The 19,868-nt window shown below is 40.8% G+C and overlaps 2 protein-coding genes across 2 annotated transcripts in view; one reads left to right on the forward strand and one right to left on the reverse strand.

Annotated features, from left to right (window-relative positions):
- LOC138946978 (uncharacterized) overlaps window positions 1-19,868 on the forward strand; it is a 271,906-nt gene that overhangs the window by 57,896 nt on the left and 194,142 nt on the right. The gene's annotated exons all lie outside the window — the stretch shown is intronic.
- Window positions 3,031-8,432, reverse strand: LOC138946951 (uncharacterized). Its single transcript, XM_070318388.1, has 2 exons — window positions 7,573-8,432; window positions 3,031-6,115 (listed from the first exon to the last, which is right to left on the reverse strand). Exons 1-2 carry the CDS (start codon window positions 7,903-7,905, stop codon window positions 5,264-5,266), a joined length of 1,185 nt encoding a protein of 394 aa, XP_070174489.1. The 5' UTR covers window positions 7,906-8,432; the 3' UTR covers window positions 3,031-5,263.

Below are 19,868 nucleotides of genomic sequence, written 5' to 3' on the forward strand. Positions count from 1 at the left end.
GATTTTACGAATAGCATTCCAAACTTTACTTGATGATACCTTAGAGTTTAAGTTTGAGCAAAAAGACCTCCAGGATGTTCTTTTAGAATGTTTTATGACAGTGCGACTCTTAGCGCGAAATCTGAAGAAAGTCAACTTCTTGCTAAGGGTCGGGCATCTGTAGAACCTGTGTAGACTTCTCTTTCGCTCAGATCGGGCTTCTTGGCATTCTTTATTAAACCATGGCACTTTAATGCGGTTGTTTGAAGATGTTTTTGGGATGTACTCAGTGGCAATGTCTTGTAGAGTGTTTGTAAAAATAGATGATGGGTCGTCACTTCCATCAAAGACAGTGTCTTCTGTGAGTTGGACAGAACATTCGGCAGTAAAAGACAGCCAGTTTGCCTTGTTCAGGTTCCATCTCTGGGGGGAAGCTTCTTCCAATCCATCTATTTGAGACATCAAGATAGGGAAATGATCGCTACCACATCTGGTCATGGGTTGAGTTATGCATGTATGCTGACCCAGCAACTACTGTGTGAATGAGGTATGGGTGTGAGTAATTTTCAGTTTTTGTTTGCTTTTATGTTTCATTTTGTGAGGCTTTCTTTTGGGATGGGAAGGTGGTAACGTTTTCATATCCTAACCTTTGAAGAGACTGATAGATTGGATGGTGAGTGAATGTCTGACCATGCGCTGATTTTATGAGTGGTTAAACATGAAATGATAGCCTGACCTTGTGCATTCAAAATGGCCGATTTTGTGAAGAGGTAAAATTGAAATAATGGCCTAGATTGAAAGAGACCACAAATCAAAAGTCTATTCATGTGTTTATTGTAAAATTGGCTTTGAAATGTGTTGGATGAAGATGGATTTTATTTATCTGTTATAATTTCCAGAGAGGTGGTCAGGGCATTGGTCAGCTTGTATCATAATGAATTGTGTGTGTTCAAAGATATTTTATGGGTGATGTGGCCCAAGTTGTGTGGAACATGATATGTGTGTGTAAAATCACTGGGGTTGAGATTTGTACAATGTGATTTGATTTTTTTTTTATGAAATAATTGATGAAATGATATTTTGTTGAGGAAACAAAATGGCAGCATAGGGGAAGTGTATGTGGTTATTGCCCCTGTTCAATAAGGGAAGATAATACCCCAGTCTATATTGTACTTCAGGGATACTTGCCCTTAGTTTGGGGAGAGTTATTACCCCTGTTCCAAAATGGCCGCCTCATGTTATGAAAACATTGATATGGTTTTTAAATTGTGTGACTTCTTTTGCACATTGCTTTCTCTAAGTGATTTCTGTTTGGTAAATTCATATGAATTGAACCTTAGGGAAGAATTCCCGTGTTTTCATCCCTTCCTGGACTTTGATAATTTTTGTGGAAAATTTAATTGGTAATTATAGAGAGTTTTAACTTTGAAAATTTTTGAATAAAATTTTCCCAACTTTTTACACATGACAAGAGGGAATGAGAACTTAGTTTTTTTTTGAGAAAGCATTGTGTAATGAGGGTTTAATTTGGTATTAGTAGTTAGACTATAGGCTGCCTCATTTATATGGTGCAGGACCTATCCACATACCTACTGGACCTATCCACATACCAGTGTGGGTACAGCCGGACGTTTTGGCTTCAGGCTGGGGCTGTTGGGTGACCGCTTACTTACCATCTCCACCTGTTGGTTCTGGACCTTGGAGTGGTCAGAGAGGAGATGGCCGTTGCCCTTCTTCTTGGGGTGATGAGTGGATGACATCCCTGATCTTCCTGTCAGGTTGATTTTGTTCGCCTTGAGGGAAGTAATCCAGTAACAGTTGGGTTGTGGGACTTTGCCAATATTTTGTGTGTGCCTAAGAGAGCATTGGGAAAGAAACATATTTTGGTTTTCAATAACCAAGACTCAGTAGTTCAGAGACCGTGTGGGGATTGTATGAAGAGATCACAGTATTCAACCATGGTATGGATTTGAGTCGAAAACCAAGTGACAATGAACTGAAACCCAGGGCTGAGTGCTTGTGATTGGCACGTTATTCTCAAATACACAGAAGAAACTGAGGGATAAACCTGAGCAGATATTGTGAATATTTTCTGGTGGTTAATTGATTACAAGAGTGATCGTGTTGAACATCCTCGAGTATTTATCGCTTAATGTTTGCACATTGATGGAGGTTCAGTTGTTACCCCATTGATTGACAAGTATTCTTGAGAGTGCACTCCGGCTTTAATAGGGTGTGGTACATGCAAATGTGTTAAGGGCTACATTTTTTCTTCAAGTTAGTTAGTTGTTTTGTTTGATAGTGTTTTATTTTTAGTGTTATTGTATTTTATTAAGTTGTTCATTCATTACTTTAATATTTGGTTTGAGTGGAAGTGTATGGTTGCAGTTGTCTTGTCTTGTGTTAAATAATAAACTTATTTCTTTTTATAGTTGAATTAAATTGGTTGGGGATCTTTTATTTTATTTCATTCTTTTTCTTTTTCTTTCTCCTCTATCCTTTGCTCTCGCGATTAGCGCGTGACAACGTGCCTCAGCCACACCCAGCCAAAAAGGACAAGCACGTGCCTCAGCCACACCCAGCCAAAAAGGACAAACACGTGCCTCAGCCACACCCAGCCAAAAAGGACAAGCACGCGCCTCAGCCACACCGAATCAGGCAGAAACTGAAACTTTGTTCAAAGGGTACTTGGATACTCTGCAAGCATGTAAAACTTTTGCTGAATTCAAGACAAAGTGTAATGAATTACAGTTTGAAGACATTCGTGGTGAACAAAGATATTTAGTAGAGAACAAACTAAAAGTTGACACCAAAACTCTTGATATCTACCCACCTGATATTCCACTCAAGGACTGCTTTCCAACTGAAGTAATATGTGATGGGGATTGTTTGCCTTCTTGTGGCAGTGTTTTTGCTTTTGGTACGATTCACAGGGTGAATGAGATCAGAACCCGTATCGTGAAGGAACTGGCAACTCATGATGAGTATTATCTTAACGAAGATAACTTGAGAAAGGCGCACAATGACGAAAAACCAGTTGCTCATTGATGAATACACACCTGGTGTGCGCCTGGATCAAGAAACTATTCGTGTGATATTTGAGCATGAGGTCATGAAAATCGCAAAGCCCAGAACATACATGGGCATATGGCAGATGATTGCACTATCAACTGTATTACAAGTCCCCCTGCACTCTGTCTACCCGAATTTGGGCAATCCAGTTGTGCGGTCTGATCTAAACAGAAAAGTGAAACCAAGGGTGTCAGCAGGGAGCACAAGTGAAGATGCCCTTGGCATCATTTGGACAAGCACACGTCTGGACATGAACAACACACACTGGGTGCCGAACCACTTTGAACCCCTCCTTCCTCTGGGTATTCTGGATATTCCACCACCAGCCCTTCCTGCCAATGAATCACACCTACTATTACCAGCTTCAGTGCCAGATGTTTGTGACCGGTGCAGCATATGACTTCGTTGTGTGGACCACAAAGGATCATTTTGTACGTTTTTCCCCAAATCAAGCTTTCTGGGATGAGGCCACAAGTAAAGCTTACCGGAACTTGTTGGTGGTTGGATTGAATCGTCGTCTGAGAAAGTGACCGCTGTAGACAAAAGCTATCTGTTTGTGTCGTCAGCACATGGAAAGGCATCTGTGTCGTCAGCACATGGAAAGGCATCTGCAGATCATGTGCAAAAGGCGAGTGGCAAACGTTCACAACTGAAAGAAGTCGTACCAAACCTCGATTCATCACGTTCTGACACTGGAGATGATGAACCGTTGTATTGCTCTTGCAGAAAACCCGAGTTTTTAAAAATGGTTGGTTGTGACAATGAAAATTGTGAATTCAAATGGTTCCACGACCCGTGTGTTGGACTGACAAGAAAGCCACTTACAAAACAATGGTTTTGTGAAGATTGTATGTTGTAAATATCTTGCTGTGAAATCGTGTTGTCAGTCCCAGTCCCACACACAGGTACTGGAACAATTTGAATGTACAAACTTCTTGTTGTGAACCAGTGTTGTCAATCCCACACATGGGTACTGGAACAATTTGAATGTACAAACTTCTTGTTGTGAACCAGTGTTGTCAATCCCACACATGGGTACTGGAACAATTTGAATGCACACACTTCTTGCTGTGAACCAGTGTTGTCAATCCCACACATGGGTACTGGAACAATTTGAATGCACACACTTCTTGCTGTGAACCAGTGTTGTCAATCCCACACAGGGTAGTGGAACCATTTGAATGCACACACTTTTTGCTGTGAACCAGTGTTGTCAATCCCACACATGGGTAGTGTGGTGGGGGAACCATTTAAAACTGAATAAAAACAAATCTTGCTGTTAACTTATGTGCTTCGTTCTGTGGTGCTGATATTATATGTGTATCTAAATTACATACTTTCTAGAAATATTGGGTTCAGAATAGTCATCAGGAAGAGTAGCAATTTTGTTCTTCTAAATAATTTATGTACAGTCTATAAGTATAACCGTTAAACTTAAAGGAAAGGCACTCCGGTGAATCGAAATCATGTGGTTTATTGCATGAAAACGTTCTATTTGTCATAACTCCTTTAAAAGAATAAAATGTGTCTGTTCTTGCCGACAACTATTCTGCACCCCTAAAAAGTATATCATGTGATTGCATGTGGCCATTTTCGATCGCCATGTCTTTCTAAAACTTATTATTTTATTACAATGCATTTTCAGTCAACTTTTACTGCAGGAGAAGTTTTCATGGCTTTCCATTACCTTTTGCATCAATCAATCAATCAATATGAGGCTTATATCGCGCGTATTCCGTGGGTACAGTTCTAAGCGCAGGGATTTATTTGTATTTTTTTATTTTATGCAATTTATATCGCGCACATATTCAAGGCGCAGGGATTTATTTATGCCGTGTGAGATGGAATTTTTTTTACACAATACATCATGCATTCACATCGGCCAGCAGATCGCAGCCATTTCGGCGCATATCCTACTTTTCACGGCCTATTATTCCAAGTCACACGGGTATTTTGGTGGACATTTTTATTTATGCCTATACAATTTTGCCAGGAAAGACCCTTTTGTCCATCGTGGGATCTTTAACGTGCACACCCCAATGTAGTGTACACGAAGAGACCTCGGTTTTTCGTCTCATCCGAAAGACTAGCACTTGAACCCACCACCTAGGTTAGGAAAGGGGGGAGAAAATTGCTAACGCCCTGACCCAGGGTCGAACTCGCAACCTCTCGCTTCCGAGCGCAAGTGCATTACCACTCGGCCACCCAGTCCTTATGTAGTCTGCATGTAGACGGTTAGTGCCTTTTCTTCCTTCTGGCAACCCCATTCTGTTGCTTCCGTCTTAAACATCTTCTGCTTGGGATAACAGATGCTTTGAATGAGACTGACTGCTGGTTTTGTGGGGTTAGTGGCGCAAGCTGAATACAACTTTGATGCAGTTTTCCTGCCTACTCTTCCTGCAAACCACACAGCACTTTTGGCTTGGTCCCGGGTTGCTCGTTCTGGCACAGCGGTTTCTTCAGCACTGATTGACAGCAGTGGATCGGACAATGATCTGCAATGCTCCTGTAACTCCCCCAGTGCCATCCCTACACACTTCGAATCTCTCAGTGTGCAAAGGCTGGCAGGAATAAGACAGCGATACATCTTGCAAAACTCAGGACTAACTTTCACACAACTCGGTGCTTTTAGGTTTTGTTTCTCACAGTTTGTTTGCAATTTTTGAAATAAACCCGAAAGTTCTTCAGCAGTTGGCGGTGTGGTCTGTTTGACCGCTTTCTGAGTGTGGTCTATGGTTCGCACTGCTGTATCATCTGCAATGAACTGCTGCAATCGGGTCTTCTTTGACTTTGCCGATGTAAAGTCAATGTTGTATGTAGGTGTTGGTAACACACCCTTGATTCCTTGGGGGACTTTCCAGCAATTTGAAACACCAGTACAGGTTGTCCTTTCTCTAGCCTGGGTGAAAGATTCAAGAGCGAAGGCCAGCGCACCTACGTGGGAACACGTCTCGCCCACACCAGCCGTGCAGGTGCAGTGTGCACTCTCGATTTTTGATCCATCAGCAGATGCGATGAGCCAAGGTGTCAGTGATGCTTCATTCAGTTTCTGAGAATGAAGGACCTGAAAACATGTTACACAAAGGTTAGAATTTTGCTTTACACACATCATTCAATGCACCAACACATAATAGTTTGGTGCAACTCGAACACAGCCATATTTCACTTAGGTAAGACATCAACAATTTCCAAGAGAAATTGAGGCTAACTATAAAAATAACTATAAAACCCAAAACAAACAAGCTGCCATCCTTTCTTACTTGAACTGTATGAGGAATCTGAGGTTAGAATTAGAAATGATAAATTTCAGCATGACAAAGAAAATAACCAAGAAGTTTGGCATGGAGACACCCCCTTCCCTGAAACTACCCCTGATTGAATGACAAACTTCAGTGGGTTAACCTAGGTAATGCATCCTAGTTAATTGGAAAGAACAAATAACACCTCTGTGGACGTAAAGCTACAAAGAAAAAGAAGAGGAAACTAATTATATCAACATTTCTGGTTTTTATATTTAGTCAAGTTTTGACTAAATATTTTAACATCGAGGGGGAATCGAAACGAGGGTCGTGGTGTATGTGCGTGTGTGCGTGCGTGTGTGCGTGTGTGTGTGTGTGTGTGTGTGTGTGTAGAGCGATTCAGACTAAACTACTGGACCGATCTTTATGAAATTTGACATGAGAGTTCCTGGGTATGAAATCCCCGAACGTTTTTTTTCATTTTTTTGATAAATGTCTTTGATGACGTCATATCCGGCTTTTCGTGAAAGTTGAGGCGGCACTGTCACGCCCTCATTTTTCAACCAAATTGGTTGAAATTTTGGTCAAGTAATCTTCGACAAAGCCCGGACTTCGGTATTGCATTTCAGCTTGGTGGCTTAAAAATTAATTAATCACTTTGGTCATTAAAAATCTGAAAATTGTAAAAAAAAATAAAAATTTATAAAACGATCCAAATTTACGTTTATCTTATTCTCCATCATTTGCTGATTCCAAAAACATATAAATATGTTATATTCGGATTAAAAAGAAGCTCTGAAAATTAAATATATAAAAATTATTATCAAAATTTTTTTTTCGAAATCAATTTAAAAACACTTTCATCTTATTCCTTGTCGGTTCCTGATTCCAAAAATATATAGATATGATATGTTTGGATTAAAAACACGCTCAGAAAGTTAAAACGAAGAGAGGTACAGAAAAGCGTGCTGTCCTTCTCAGCGCAACGAATACCCCGCTCTTCTTGTCAATTCCACGGGCACTGCCTTTGCCACGGGCGGTGGAGTGACGATGCTACGAGTATACGGTCTTGCTGCGTTGCGTTGCGTTCAGTTTCATTCTGTGAGTTCGACAGCTACTTGACTAAATATTGTATTTTCGCCTTACGCGACTTGTTTTTATGTACTATCATGAAGAAGGATCCAGATTAGTTAGTGGAAAAAAATAAACTCCCCCCAACTTTCGCCCCCCAACTTTCTGTCTTATCGTCAAGAACTACTACTTCAGATTGAATCCAACTCACCTTGGCAGTAACCACAATGTTTTCGCATCCACCAGGCTTGTACGTTTTGATGTCTCGCACCCAACCGGCCACGAACGTCTTGTATGCAGCAAGACTTCTGTATGCTCTGAACTGTTCACTGGTGTAGTAACTCACATTTAAAACGAAGTAGGAAAATATGCCTACGGACTCGATGTCGGGAAAGTTCTCGGGATCAGTGCTCCAAGATTTGGCAGGAATCTTGTACGGGTCATTCCCTTGGATATCGAGGAGTTTTTCCTTGTACCTCTGCTTCCCTGCTGGTAGTAGTCGTTCTAAACAGCTGCGCGTGTCTTTCTCCTTCGATTTCTCCATGTTGTTTTGCGAGGTTGCGTGTGAGCATGACCCCCAACAGGGGAAGTAACTCTAAAGTAAAACCGATGGCGTCAGAGCTAATACAGGACACTGAGAAAACTGAATTGTCATTCTAGTCAGCACCAAAGGCTATGTTAATACAGCACCACAGGCTATCTAGGCTATGTTAATACAGCACCACAGGCCATAGTGATACAGCATCTCAAGCTATAGGCTATGTTAATACAGCACCACAGGCCATAGTGATACAGCATCTCAAGCTATAGGCTATGTTAATACAGCACCACAGGCCATAGTGATACAGCATCTCAAGCTATAGGCTATGTTAATACAGCACCACAGGCCATAGCGATACAGCATCTCAAGCTATAGGCTATGTTAATACAGCACCACAGGCCATAGTGATACAGCATCTCAAGCTATAGGCTATGTATAGGTTACAACACGAGTGGGTTTTTTATATGGCTTGTATTTCAGTCAAGACCCAGCGGATGAATATCATAGGGATCAGGGTTGTGATGTAGCGGAACTTTCCGCTACAAAATGTAGCGCCGCTACAAAAAAAAGTAGCGAATAGCGGTAAACTACTTTTTTTTTCGAAAGTTGTAAAAGTAGCGAAATAGTAGCGGCGCTACTTATTTTTTTGTAGCGAATAGCGATTTTGCGCTACAAATTCTGCTACATGTGTAATCTTTTAGGGACATTTGTGTTGATCGCGTGGTCACAGATTTATGAGCTGCTAACGAGTGTTTTCGGCGAATACTCACCGGAAGTTACACCGGAAGTTACAATGTTTTGAATCGCGATAGGCCTACTCAATGATCGATCGATCATTCACACTCAGTTCACACTTCATTCTCAAGAGCAAACGATGGCAGCCGGACGTGTATTACCGAGTTTTTTGGATAATTTTTTAGCAAGCTTTGCTTTCATCGAGGAGAAGGAAGACAAGTTTTTATTTAAATGCTTGTTGGGTTGCGCTCCTGCGAAAGTGTTCTCGTGTGGAAAAACCTCTTCCTACAACTTGAAGGTTCATTTGCAGGTATGTCTACGTTTTCAGTATTTTACTTCAGTATTTTACGTCTGTCATTTCATTTCGAATGCTTTCAACAAGGTGCCCTGTCAGTAAAATTTCCTCATCCTTCTCTCCTTCTTCTTTATAGAGAAAACATCCATTGGTGAAGGATGCAACAGCACCAACAAAGAGGAAAAGAGAGTGATAAACAATCTGCTCTGCGTGATCGTTTTAACTTTTGTTTTTTAGTGAAGATTTTTGTAAATAAAATGTATTCTGACTTTGATTTCTTGTTCTGTGTTTACTGCTTGTGTGGAGTTAAAAGTAGCGGAAAAAGTAGCGGCTACTTTTTGAAAAGTAGCGGAAAAGACTAGCGGCTACTTTGTGTAAAAAAGTAGCGGAAATGTAGCGGCTACAAATTTTACTAAAGTAGCGGAGAAGTAGCGGCTACTTTTTAAAAAGTAGCGATCACAACCCTGATAGGGATCCACGAGCATCAGGATGAAATACACGTTTGCTGAGCTCTTGGATACTTTCATATAACCATGATCTTACGTCAGTGTAAACCAAAACAGTTGGACATGCTCGAAAAATGGATGAAACAGCCTGTGCTGGATAACGAAGCGAACCGGCCAGCGAAAAAGGTACACTCGTAACACTGACGCAGTGCATCTTTGCTTGTTGAACACACAGAGAGACACGAACACACACAGACACCCACCCGTACGCACACACACACGCGCGTGCGCGCGAGTGAATTGCTTAGGTGGGATGTCAAATTAAAAAGATCTGAAACAACTTATTTGATTCTGAGCATACATCATGTGTTTACATTTTTAACTTTGCAGAAGTTAGTCTCAGTGTTCTGGCTGCAGATGTAAAGTCTGATCAAGCTAATCCGGTCAAGCTAGGGTTCTTCCCCTTTGCCTTTGGGTAACACCGACAGTGCCCGTGCCATTGAACGCTCAGAAATAACTTGCACACACACACACACACACACACACCTTTTAGGAGGTTGGGGAATCTGTGTTGAATAAGCTTACTCTGTCTGCTGTTGATTGTAGCTGTGGAGCTTGCTTGTGTCGAAAAGATATTGATGCTGTATAGTTAGATAGTGTGCCTTTCAAAGAAAACAAGAAGGGCAAAGCCCATACGACTCACATGCTTTACACATTTTTCCTACCAAAATACATGTGACCTTGACCCAAGGTCAAGGTCATCCAAGGTCATGCAACACAAAGCTGTTAATTCAAGACATAGGAAGTACAATGGTGCTTATTGGCTCTTTCTACCATGAGATATGGTCACTTTTAGTGGTTCACTACCTTATTTTGGTCACATTTCATAAGGGTCAAAGTGACCTTGACTTTGATCATATGTGACCCTCCACCACGAAATGAGTCGCATGTCACCTCGCGCGGTTCTGCGCTAGGCTTGATATAAGTCCGGAGAGTGTATGCTAACAGTGTGAGGGTCACCTTAGTCACAGGCGTATAACTCAAACAGTTTCCGCTCTTTTCTAAAACGGTTTTCACCACTGGATAGAGCATAACAAACTCTTTAGGAAAATGTAAAAATATGAAAATCATGCAAAGGTGACATGCGACTCATTCCGTGGTGGAGGGTCACATATTTGACCAAATGTGTCTCATGATGAAAGCATAACATGTGCCCCACATAATTTTTAAGTTTGAAACAGTTATCTTCCATAGTTCAGGGTCAAGGTCACTTCAAAATATGTATACAATCCAACTTTGAAGAGCTCCTGTGACCTTGACCTTGAAGCAAGGTAAACCAAACTGGTATCAAAAGATGGGGCTTACTTTGCCCTATATATCATATATAGGTGAGGTATTCAATCTCAAAAACTTCAGAGAAAATGTGAAAAATAGCTGTTTTTTAGGCAACATTTATGGCCCCTGCGACCTTGACCTTGAAGCAAGGTCAAGATGCTATGTATGTTTTTTGGGGCCTTGTCATCATACACCATCTTGCCAAATTTGGTACTGATAGACTGAATAGTGTCCAAGAAATATCCAACGTTAAAGTTTTCCGGACGGACGTCCGGACGGACGGACGGACGGACGGACGACTCGGGTGAGTACATAGACTCACTTTTGCTTCGCATGTGAGTCAAAAAGGAATGGAAGTGCTTGCTGCAGACTTCTTGAGTTCTGCACTGAGGTTGTTGCACTAGTACTGAGATGGGTGAATCATGATTGAATGTTTGAACCATGTTGTTTGTTTACATGGTTCAATCATTGTTTAATTGAGTGTCTCTGAATTTACCGAAGGTTGCAATGTAGATTTAGAATAAGTGCTGTTGACATTTGTATGAGTGCGTTTTAACTGCAGACGCTGCTCGGTACACAAGGAAAGCTTATTTACCTTGTAATTGTACTGGTTTTGTCTGTCGATCATCGTGCTTCTGTTCAAACTGAACTTTGTGTGTCGCCGGTAAGGTTAGATGAAACTGTGCTTGGAATATCAGTTGATTCTTCGCTTTTGTCCTGCACCCAAAGTGTAAAGATAAACGCTTTGTTTACTGAATCAACATTCACATGTTGTGTTGTCTTTTGTTTAGCCATGTGAGCAATGCTCTTCATCAATCCACTGAAACATGTTCGGTGAAGGGTCAAGGGTAGGCAGAAGTATAGTTCCTCGGCCAAACCGGAATCGGTACTATGATATATTTTTTTGAGCCCATTATGTATTTATTGAAGCCGAAAAATACAACATATATATATATACCCATAGTTGCATTACAGAGACAAAGAAGGGAGGTCATGGGATATGTTAATACAGCACCACAGGCCATAGTGATACAGCATCTTAAGCTATAGGCTATGTTAATACAGCACCACAGGCCATAGTGATACAGCAGCTTAAGTAGTATAGGCTATGTTAATACAGCACCACAGGCCATAGTGATACAGCATCTTAAGCTATAGGCTATGTTAATACAGCACCACAGGCCATAGTGATACAGCATCTTAAGTAGTATAGGCTATGTTAATACAGCACCACAGGTCATAGTGATACAGCATCTTAAAGGTCCAGACCATGCTGTTTTAGCGTCAAAAACGCTTCGAATCGTGTTCCTGCGCGACCGAACACTTCCCGATGTTTGCAGTTAGTTAGAAAACCACTTTCTTACCATCTTCAACAATGTTTGGTTTACTTCGGAATCTTCTAAGGCCGTAATCCGACGAATTTTGTGACCGAAGCGACGGATTTCTTCTCCAAAACGACCCGCCATTGTGCCGCGTGATCTTCGCGAGACTGGCTTATGAATAAATTATCCGTGACGTCACACTGTGTGAAGATGGTTGTTTACCAACATGGCAACAAGCGTAACTGCAGACGAAATTGAACCGTACATGTTCGAACTACCAGTTTCTCTCCTCGAATCAAGCATGAAAGATGAGGAGCGGAGGCCACTTCCAGCAGTAATGAAAAGACAGTGACGATGAAAATTGCGACTCTGTTTGTCTCAGCGATCAAAGGTAAACACGCCCGCTCTCTGTGCTGAACTTATCGTCTGCTTTCGAGTCTGTGCTATTTTTTCACTCTCGCCTTGTCAACGCACTCGCGAATAAGTGGGATATTGTTTAAGTGTTCATGCATTGCATTCACGAGTAAAAGAACAACAGCTCATCGCAGTTTTAACTGTTCTTGATTATTTCAGAGACTGGTGTCAGAGTGGCCACTGCACCTGTTGTATTGTGTGGGAGGGGCAGATTTGAGAGAGAGAGAGGAAGCTAGCCTGAGGTACATTGTAGAATGAAAACTTGCAGGGGAGCAAGAATGCATCACCAGCCACGAAGGTGTACATACAACTTTTTTTGAGGTGCCTATATTTGTTTGATTGTTAAATGTATGTATTTGTTGTTGTTTTTAAAGGCTATCAAGAAAACTGTTGTCATTTAAATTTGTAACACTCAGGCACATATAGTTTCACACACACACACAAGATTAACTCACTTGCATGCCCACAGAAGAAGTTTGCTCTTCACATTGTTCTGTTGTTGTTGTTTTTATAATGTAATCATTGTAACATCAACACTCAGTAATAACCAATATTACAACACAATCACTTTTTCATCAGAACTCACTCACATACTACATGTATTAAACCCTGGTTTATGGACACTTGCATTTGTACTTTGCATGGGAAAGCAGCCTGAATTTCAGATGAACTTTAATAAAAGAAGATTTATATGTATGTTGCTCTAGATGCATGTTTTAATAAATAATAATGACATTCAGGAAAGTAAAAGGACTGTTGAAGTTTGCTGTTGTAAAATGTCTGATGATTAGGGTTCTGTTGCACATTTAGTGAATTGACTGTACCAATTGCTGTTATTATTTACACCCAATCAGTGCATCCACATGATATTATGTAGCTTAAATTAAAGAACATGTTTTGATGTGTTCAGAACATACCGACAAGTTGCACACTCACTGACTTTCCGAAAGAACAGGAAAGTTCTTCCTGCCTGTCTGGTCACTGCCATCAGAGACCTCTTTCTGTCACAGAGCTACACAGGCTTCAAATATATGTGAGATAAATAAAAGGTACATTACAACTCTCAACTGCGGGGTGTGTGTGTGTGGGGGGGGGGGGATGTGCATAACCATTGCATACTTAAGGTCGGCTTAAACTGCAAACAGAAATGTGGAGCTTGCGTAACAATTCTTGCTTTGTCAGATTTGGAGATAGGCAGCCTCAGTCTATATAGTTGGTCACCAGTTGGGGCGTCCTGCTTGGTGACAACTTGAGCTTTGTCAACTGGTCTAGCTGTAGCAGTCAAAGTCTGGGCACTGTTGCATTGTAGTCTTGCTGTGTATGCAGAGCTTTGTTGTAGCTGCCAAGGCCAGTGTTGCCATAGGCCAGTGTTAGGATCACCACCCCCTCAAACAGCTCCTTCAGTTAACCTGATGCCTGTTTTAGACAGAAAAAAAAAGTTACCACAATCAGCAGAACTTTCACTGGAGAATGGGCATAATTCTTTCATACTTTCTTTCTCATAGCTTTTTTTGTTTTTATAATCTCTTCATTACACTAAATAACATCCATCTTAAGACCTATTTTGAGCCTGAATTTAAGTTGACTAGTAATGATATTAATCATAATGTATTTATTTTTATAATGTACAAACTAGAGTATGTATGTGGATATGTGTGTGATGGTGCTGGTATGGATATGCGTGGTTTGGGTTATGTGTGTACTGATGTGTACATTTTATGTGTTTTGTATGTTTTGCGAGTGCGATTTTATGTGATGTTATTCTGTACACCAGCCAAAACAAAATGTCTGGTATATTAGATAATAAACGCACCTTTAAATTTATTAGCGACTACACCCCGTCACCCTGCAGTCCCCATCCCCCCCATTACACCCTACACTTTTAACATTGTATAAAAAATCATGTCCCAATATAGGTCCCTAGTTACCTGGGAGGACGTTAAGCTCCATAATCAACATCAACAATGCATTGAATTGAATTGAAAAGCTGGGGTTAGGAGGTCTAACTTCTTGAATTAAAGTGTTTTTTCTCAGGTGCATGTAGTTTTTTATTTGCTTGAAATCATGGTGTATTCTGGTTGTAAGAGAAGAGTCAATTTCCTTGTAAGCCTGCAAAATTAAGATTTGTCATTTTTGAAGTACATTTTTGTAAGAGTCCAAATTAGTTGTTATGTATTTATTGTTAGTAAACATCGGCATTATTCATGTTTTACTTTAAACGCAATCATTGTTATTTATAGATCACAGGCACCTGATGTAAGTAGGTCACACACGTGTAAATGTTGTGCCCAGTCCTTGTTTTTGTTTCTGTTATTATTTTAGTTAGCAGGTCTAGTTGAGCACGTATTAAGTATTATGTACCCACTACTAGTTATTGTGCATTTTAGTTAATGGACTGATGATGTCATTTGTATGGAGTCGACGCACGTGCGAGGATATGTATGTGTGGGAGGGGGGGGGGGGGGGGGGGGCGCGGGAGATGGAAGCTTGCTGTATGTTATGTAATGTATATATTGTGTGTGATACGTGGAAATGTGATACTATTTATTTGCATGTATGATACAGGTACAAATGTGATAATTGTAGGCTTATACTAGTGATTACTGTGTGTGATACATGAAATGTGATATGAATGCTGTTTTTATATGTTATACTCTTACTTTCTCCCAAGCGCAAGACAAATTCTTCTATGAAAATTGAAGCCAATAAAATTTGAGTTGAGTTGAGTTGAGTAGTCCAGGATAAGGAGGAAAAACATAGGGTGGGTCAGGAAATCTGAAACATTGCATAGTTTTGTTTTGCCTATGTAGACACAAAAAGTACTCAGAGTACTCCCCCCCCCCCCCCCCCCCCCCCCCCCCAAGAGAGCATAGCTTAGTTTTAATTATTTTAATGCCACTGTTAGCAAGAGGAGTACTACAGACAGCAATCAAACAGTGGATTTTTTCTGTAGACATTGTTATTTCTGTTTAGGTGTTTCAGTAGTTTTCTATGCGGATAAATCATGCTGCATGATCACTAGAAACAATCCAGCTCTGTAGCATGCAAGTTTTTTAAAGGTTTTTTTCCCATGTTACTCTGAGAGAAAAAAACAACCCACAGAGATAAAGTTGAACTGGCAGTTTGACTGAAGCAGTGGTAATAACACAGAGTGCTCTTCCTACAATCAATTTTTTTTATGTGGATGATGATGTCCATGTACAGTTTGGTTGTATTATTTTGCTAGACTATTTGTTTCTGTTAGATATATCTGCTCACATGATTGTTGTTCATAATTTGACATTACATTTACTGCTGATCAAAATGTATTGTTGGAATAGGTCTGCTTAATATTCTGACTGCAGTTTTGTAATAAAATCAAATAACACAGATGTTTTAAGTATCAAAGTGCTTTTCACACACACACACACACACACACACACACACACACACACACACACACACACACACACACTATGAGTATGACTGCAAACATGAATTTGTACTTGTATTAATTATAATTACTGTATTACAGAACCTGATCTGAAAAAAAGGACAACAGCAAATTATTCATGCAAGCTTGCTGTATTAACGATTTCTTTATCCATTTAATACAACACTGAATTAGAAGATAACAACTATAACAACGTGTGTGTGTTTGTGTGAATGTCTGTGTATATGGACGGACACTGATTAAACCTGAGACTCATCGATTACCCAGGTGAGTGTAAAAGAGGGAGAGAGAGAGGGAACTTTAAGGTGGGTGCATGGGGACGGACATGTAGTAACAGATATATGTTTTAATCTGTAATCTTAACACATGTGCTTAAAATTAGGAACAGATGCCATTCCACTACAAATACTGTCAGTCTGACAAAAACGCCCAGTGACACTGAACCCCTATCCCTTACAGAACACATTCAGTATACATGTACTCACTTCCTTTCGTCTGCGTTTAGTGAAAGCAGATCGTTCTGATGACATTGGTATCCGGTTTCTGACCTCCTGTGAGTGGTCAACAATTGTCGGAACTGGAACTGCGTTAGGCAACAGCTGTTTTGTGTGTGCCAGGTTTTCTTGCCGGCTTAACTGCGTTCGCATTGGAAGAAAGTGTCGCGAAACACAGCACATCGTGTTGGCCGTTTCCAGTTAATCAGTCTTGCTGCAGAAGTTGTAAGCCCATCGGAAAAAGGTGACAACTGATGCCTGAACCTTTTTTCTATACTTCATAGCTATCAGCAGCCATGCGCATTCCTTCGGCGTGTTGTTGATGCTCGATGTAGGCAAACGCCCACTTCAGCGTAAGCTGTAACTTTCGGTTTCCGGGTACAAAATGACGTCACAACCGGTTCTCGTCTACTGGCGGGCATTTCGAAGTCTCGTTTAGCAGACGAATTTGGCGGAACGTTTTTAATTAAATCACAATGATAAAGCTACGAATCGGTGAATTTCTTTACATTTTTGGAATCTTTAGGTGCATTTCTCTAACCTTCAGTCATCGGTTAGTGGTTCTAATAACCTTTAAAACAGCGTGGTCTGGTCCTTTAAGCTATAGGCTATGTTAATACAGCACCACAGGTCATAGTGATACAGCATCTCAAGCTATAGGCTATGTTAATACAGCACCACAGGCCATAGTGATACAGCATCTTAAGCTATAGGCTGTGTTAATACAGCACCACAGGTCATAGTGATACAGCATCTTAAGCTATAGGCTATGTTAATACAGCACCACAGGTCATAGTGATACAGAGTCTCAAGCTATGCAGGGATGGTCAAATCCAAGGGCTAGAAGAAGCCATCTGGCAGCACGCCCGGCTGGCGAGTGAAAAAGCCGGTCAAATTCTAAACAAATTACGGAAGAACCATCGCGTTTCTCACCGTGATGACTACTGTAGTACATGTATAGGGCCTGATCAAGGCAGTGAAACAAAGCTCTATCCTCCATACTCTAGCTAGTCTATACCACAGTTTAGTTATACTAATAGTACTATGCTGTGTTACTTTTTCTTTCTTTTTTGCGGGCAAGTGACATTTCTGGCAGACTTTTTCCTTTCATGGAGTTACTTTCCTTTCATTCGCATGCAACGGTGACAGTGACACCATATCCCATGCAGTGACCACGTGGAACATTTGCGACAGAGATTTCACTAGACCGTAGATTCATCACCGAAATTCGATTCGGTCCGAATCATTTAGTATCGTCGCTAGTGGCAATCATTCACCTGTCTTGCTACATGACTGCTTTAGACCGTAGGCTTTCTTGTCATATATATCGTATCGTAGCTAAAAGCTGTCAACTCTTATCCATCTTGAAAATGGCTGAACCTTTACCCACTTACCCACCGTTCGACTGCAGTGCAATCCTGAAGCCAGGCCGAGCAATCCGCTGGTAAAAGTGGGTCCAAAGACTTGAACAAAACTTGTTTGTAGCCTATAAAATCGATGACGATGCCAGACAAAAGGCACTGATGCTGACATATGCTGGTGATGAACTAAACGACATTGTTGACACACTTCACCCTGATCAAATCACACCAGGGGACGATTAGACTAGTTTTGGGAAACTGAAAGACGCCATGATGATAGCAAAAGTAGGGGACATCATCCCCGGAAAAACACCGAGTTGTTTCCCTTGCATTAAGAACCAAAGGTACAACATTACAACTCTTCCTTCCTCGGTTTGAGAATCAAACGTCGTAAAAATAATAAACCATGAAGGAATACGAGCTAACTGCTCTTAACATGTTCAACGTATGCAAACGATACATACAGGGTGAAAATCAGCAGACAGAACTAAAGTAGATTAATACGCCATCGTTGTCCGAGCGTGGAATCACTGGAATGACACGGTGAAGTGCGCGCGTGCCGTGTGGATCTAGTAGGGTATTTCTGGACACCTTAAACTGCACCGAATTTCGTACGGGATTCTTCGCTACTCATTCCCGAGTAGTCTTACTTATAGAGAGAACTCAGCTGTAAATTCTGTTTCGCGAAAAGTATACACACCACACATGCGCCCCGCTGTCCGCCATTATTAGTCAGTAGACTTAGAGTGTCTTTGCCAACCTTCAAAACCGACACACACTCTTCAGCTGAAACTACGGTCAATTAAACGAATGCTCACCTCCAGGCTCTGATCATTGCTTCACACCCATCTTCATGCAACTAGGCTACTGCTGTCGCGAACTCGACATTGCCATTTCATGAGACTTGCTGCATCTCAGTCTCAGTCATGTAATGCCATACACAAAAAAGTTGTATGTTTCTGGTAACCCGACCCTACCTAGTTTTTTCCCGCCGACCCTACCTAGTTTTTTCCCGCCGACCCTACCTAGTTTTTTTCCCGCCGACCCTACCTAGTTTTTTCCCGCCGACCCTACTCTTTTTATATTTAGTCAAGTTTTGACTAAATATTTTAACATCGAGGGGGAATCGAAACGAGGGTCGTGGTGTAAGTGCGTGTGTCTGTGTGTCTGTGTGTGTGTGTAGAGCGATTCAGACTAAACTACTGGACCGATCTTTATGAAATTTGACATGAGAGTTCCTGGGTATGAAATCCCCGAACGTTTTTTTTCATTTTTTTGATAAATGTCTTTGATGACGTCATATCCGGCTTTTCGTGAAAGTTGAGGCGGCACTGTCACGCCCTCATTTTTCAACCAAATTGGTTGAAATTTTGGTCAAGTATGTAATCTTCGACGAAGCCCGGACTTCGGTATTGCATTTCAGCTTGGTGGCTTAAAAATTAATTAATGACTTTGGTCATTAAAAATCGGAAAATTGTAAAAAAAAATACAAATTTATAAAACGATCCAAATTTACGTTTATCTTATTCTCCATCATTTGCTGATTCCAAAAACATATACATATGTTATATTCGGATTAAAAACAAGCTCTGAAAATTAAATATATAAAAATTATTATCAAAATTAAATTGTCCAAATCAATTTAAAAACACTTTCATCTTATTCCTTGTCGGTTCCTGATTCCAAAAACATATAGATATGATATGTTTGGATTAAAAACACGCTCAGAAAGTTAAAACAAAGAGAGGTACAGAAAAGCGTGCTATCCTTCCCAGCGCAACTACTACCCCGCTCTTCTTGTCAATTTCACTGCCTTTGCCATGAGCGGTGGACTGACGATGCTACGAGTATACGGTCTTGCTGAAAAATGGCATTGCGTTCAGTTTCATTCTGTGAGTTCGACAGCTACTTGACTAAATATTGTATTTTCGCCTTACGCGACTTGTTATATTTAGTCAAGTTTTGACTAAATATTTTAACATCGAGGGGGAATCGAAACGAGGGTCGTGGTGTATGTCTGTCTGTCTGTCTGTCTGTCTGTGTGTGTGTGTAGAGCGATTCAGACCAAACTACTGGACCGATCTTTATGAAATTTTACATGAGAGTTCCTGGGTATGAAATCCCCATACGT

This window comes from Littorina saxatilis, linkage group LG14 (genome assembly GCF_037325665.1).
Source record: "Littorina saxatilis isolate snail1 linkage group LG14, US_GU_Lsax_2.0, whole genome shotgun sequence".
NCBI lineage: Eukaryota > Metazoa > Mollusca > Gastropoda > Littorinimorpha > Littorinidae > Littorina > Littorina saxatilis.

What these genes read in the sequence shown, in the direction of transcription:
- LOC138946951 (XM_070318388.1), bottom strand. Translation starts at nt 7,905, where the DNA reads ATGGAGAAATCGAAGGAGAAAGACACGCGCAGCTGTTTAGAACGACTA. An exon ending in ACATTGTGGTTACTGCCAAG is followed by an intron (nt 6,116 to 7,572) that starts GTGAGTTGGATT and finishes ACATGTTTTCAG; the next exon opens with GTCCTTCATTCTCAGAAACT.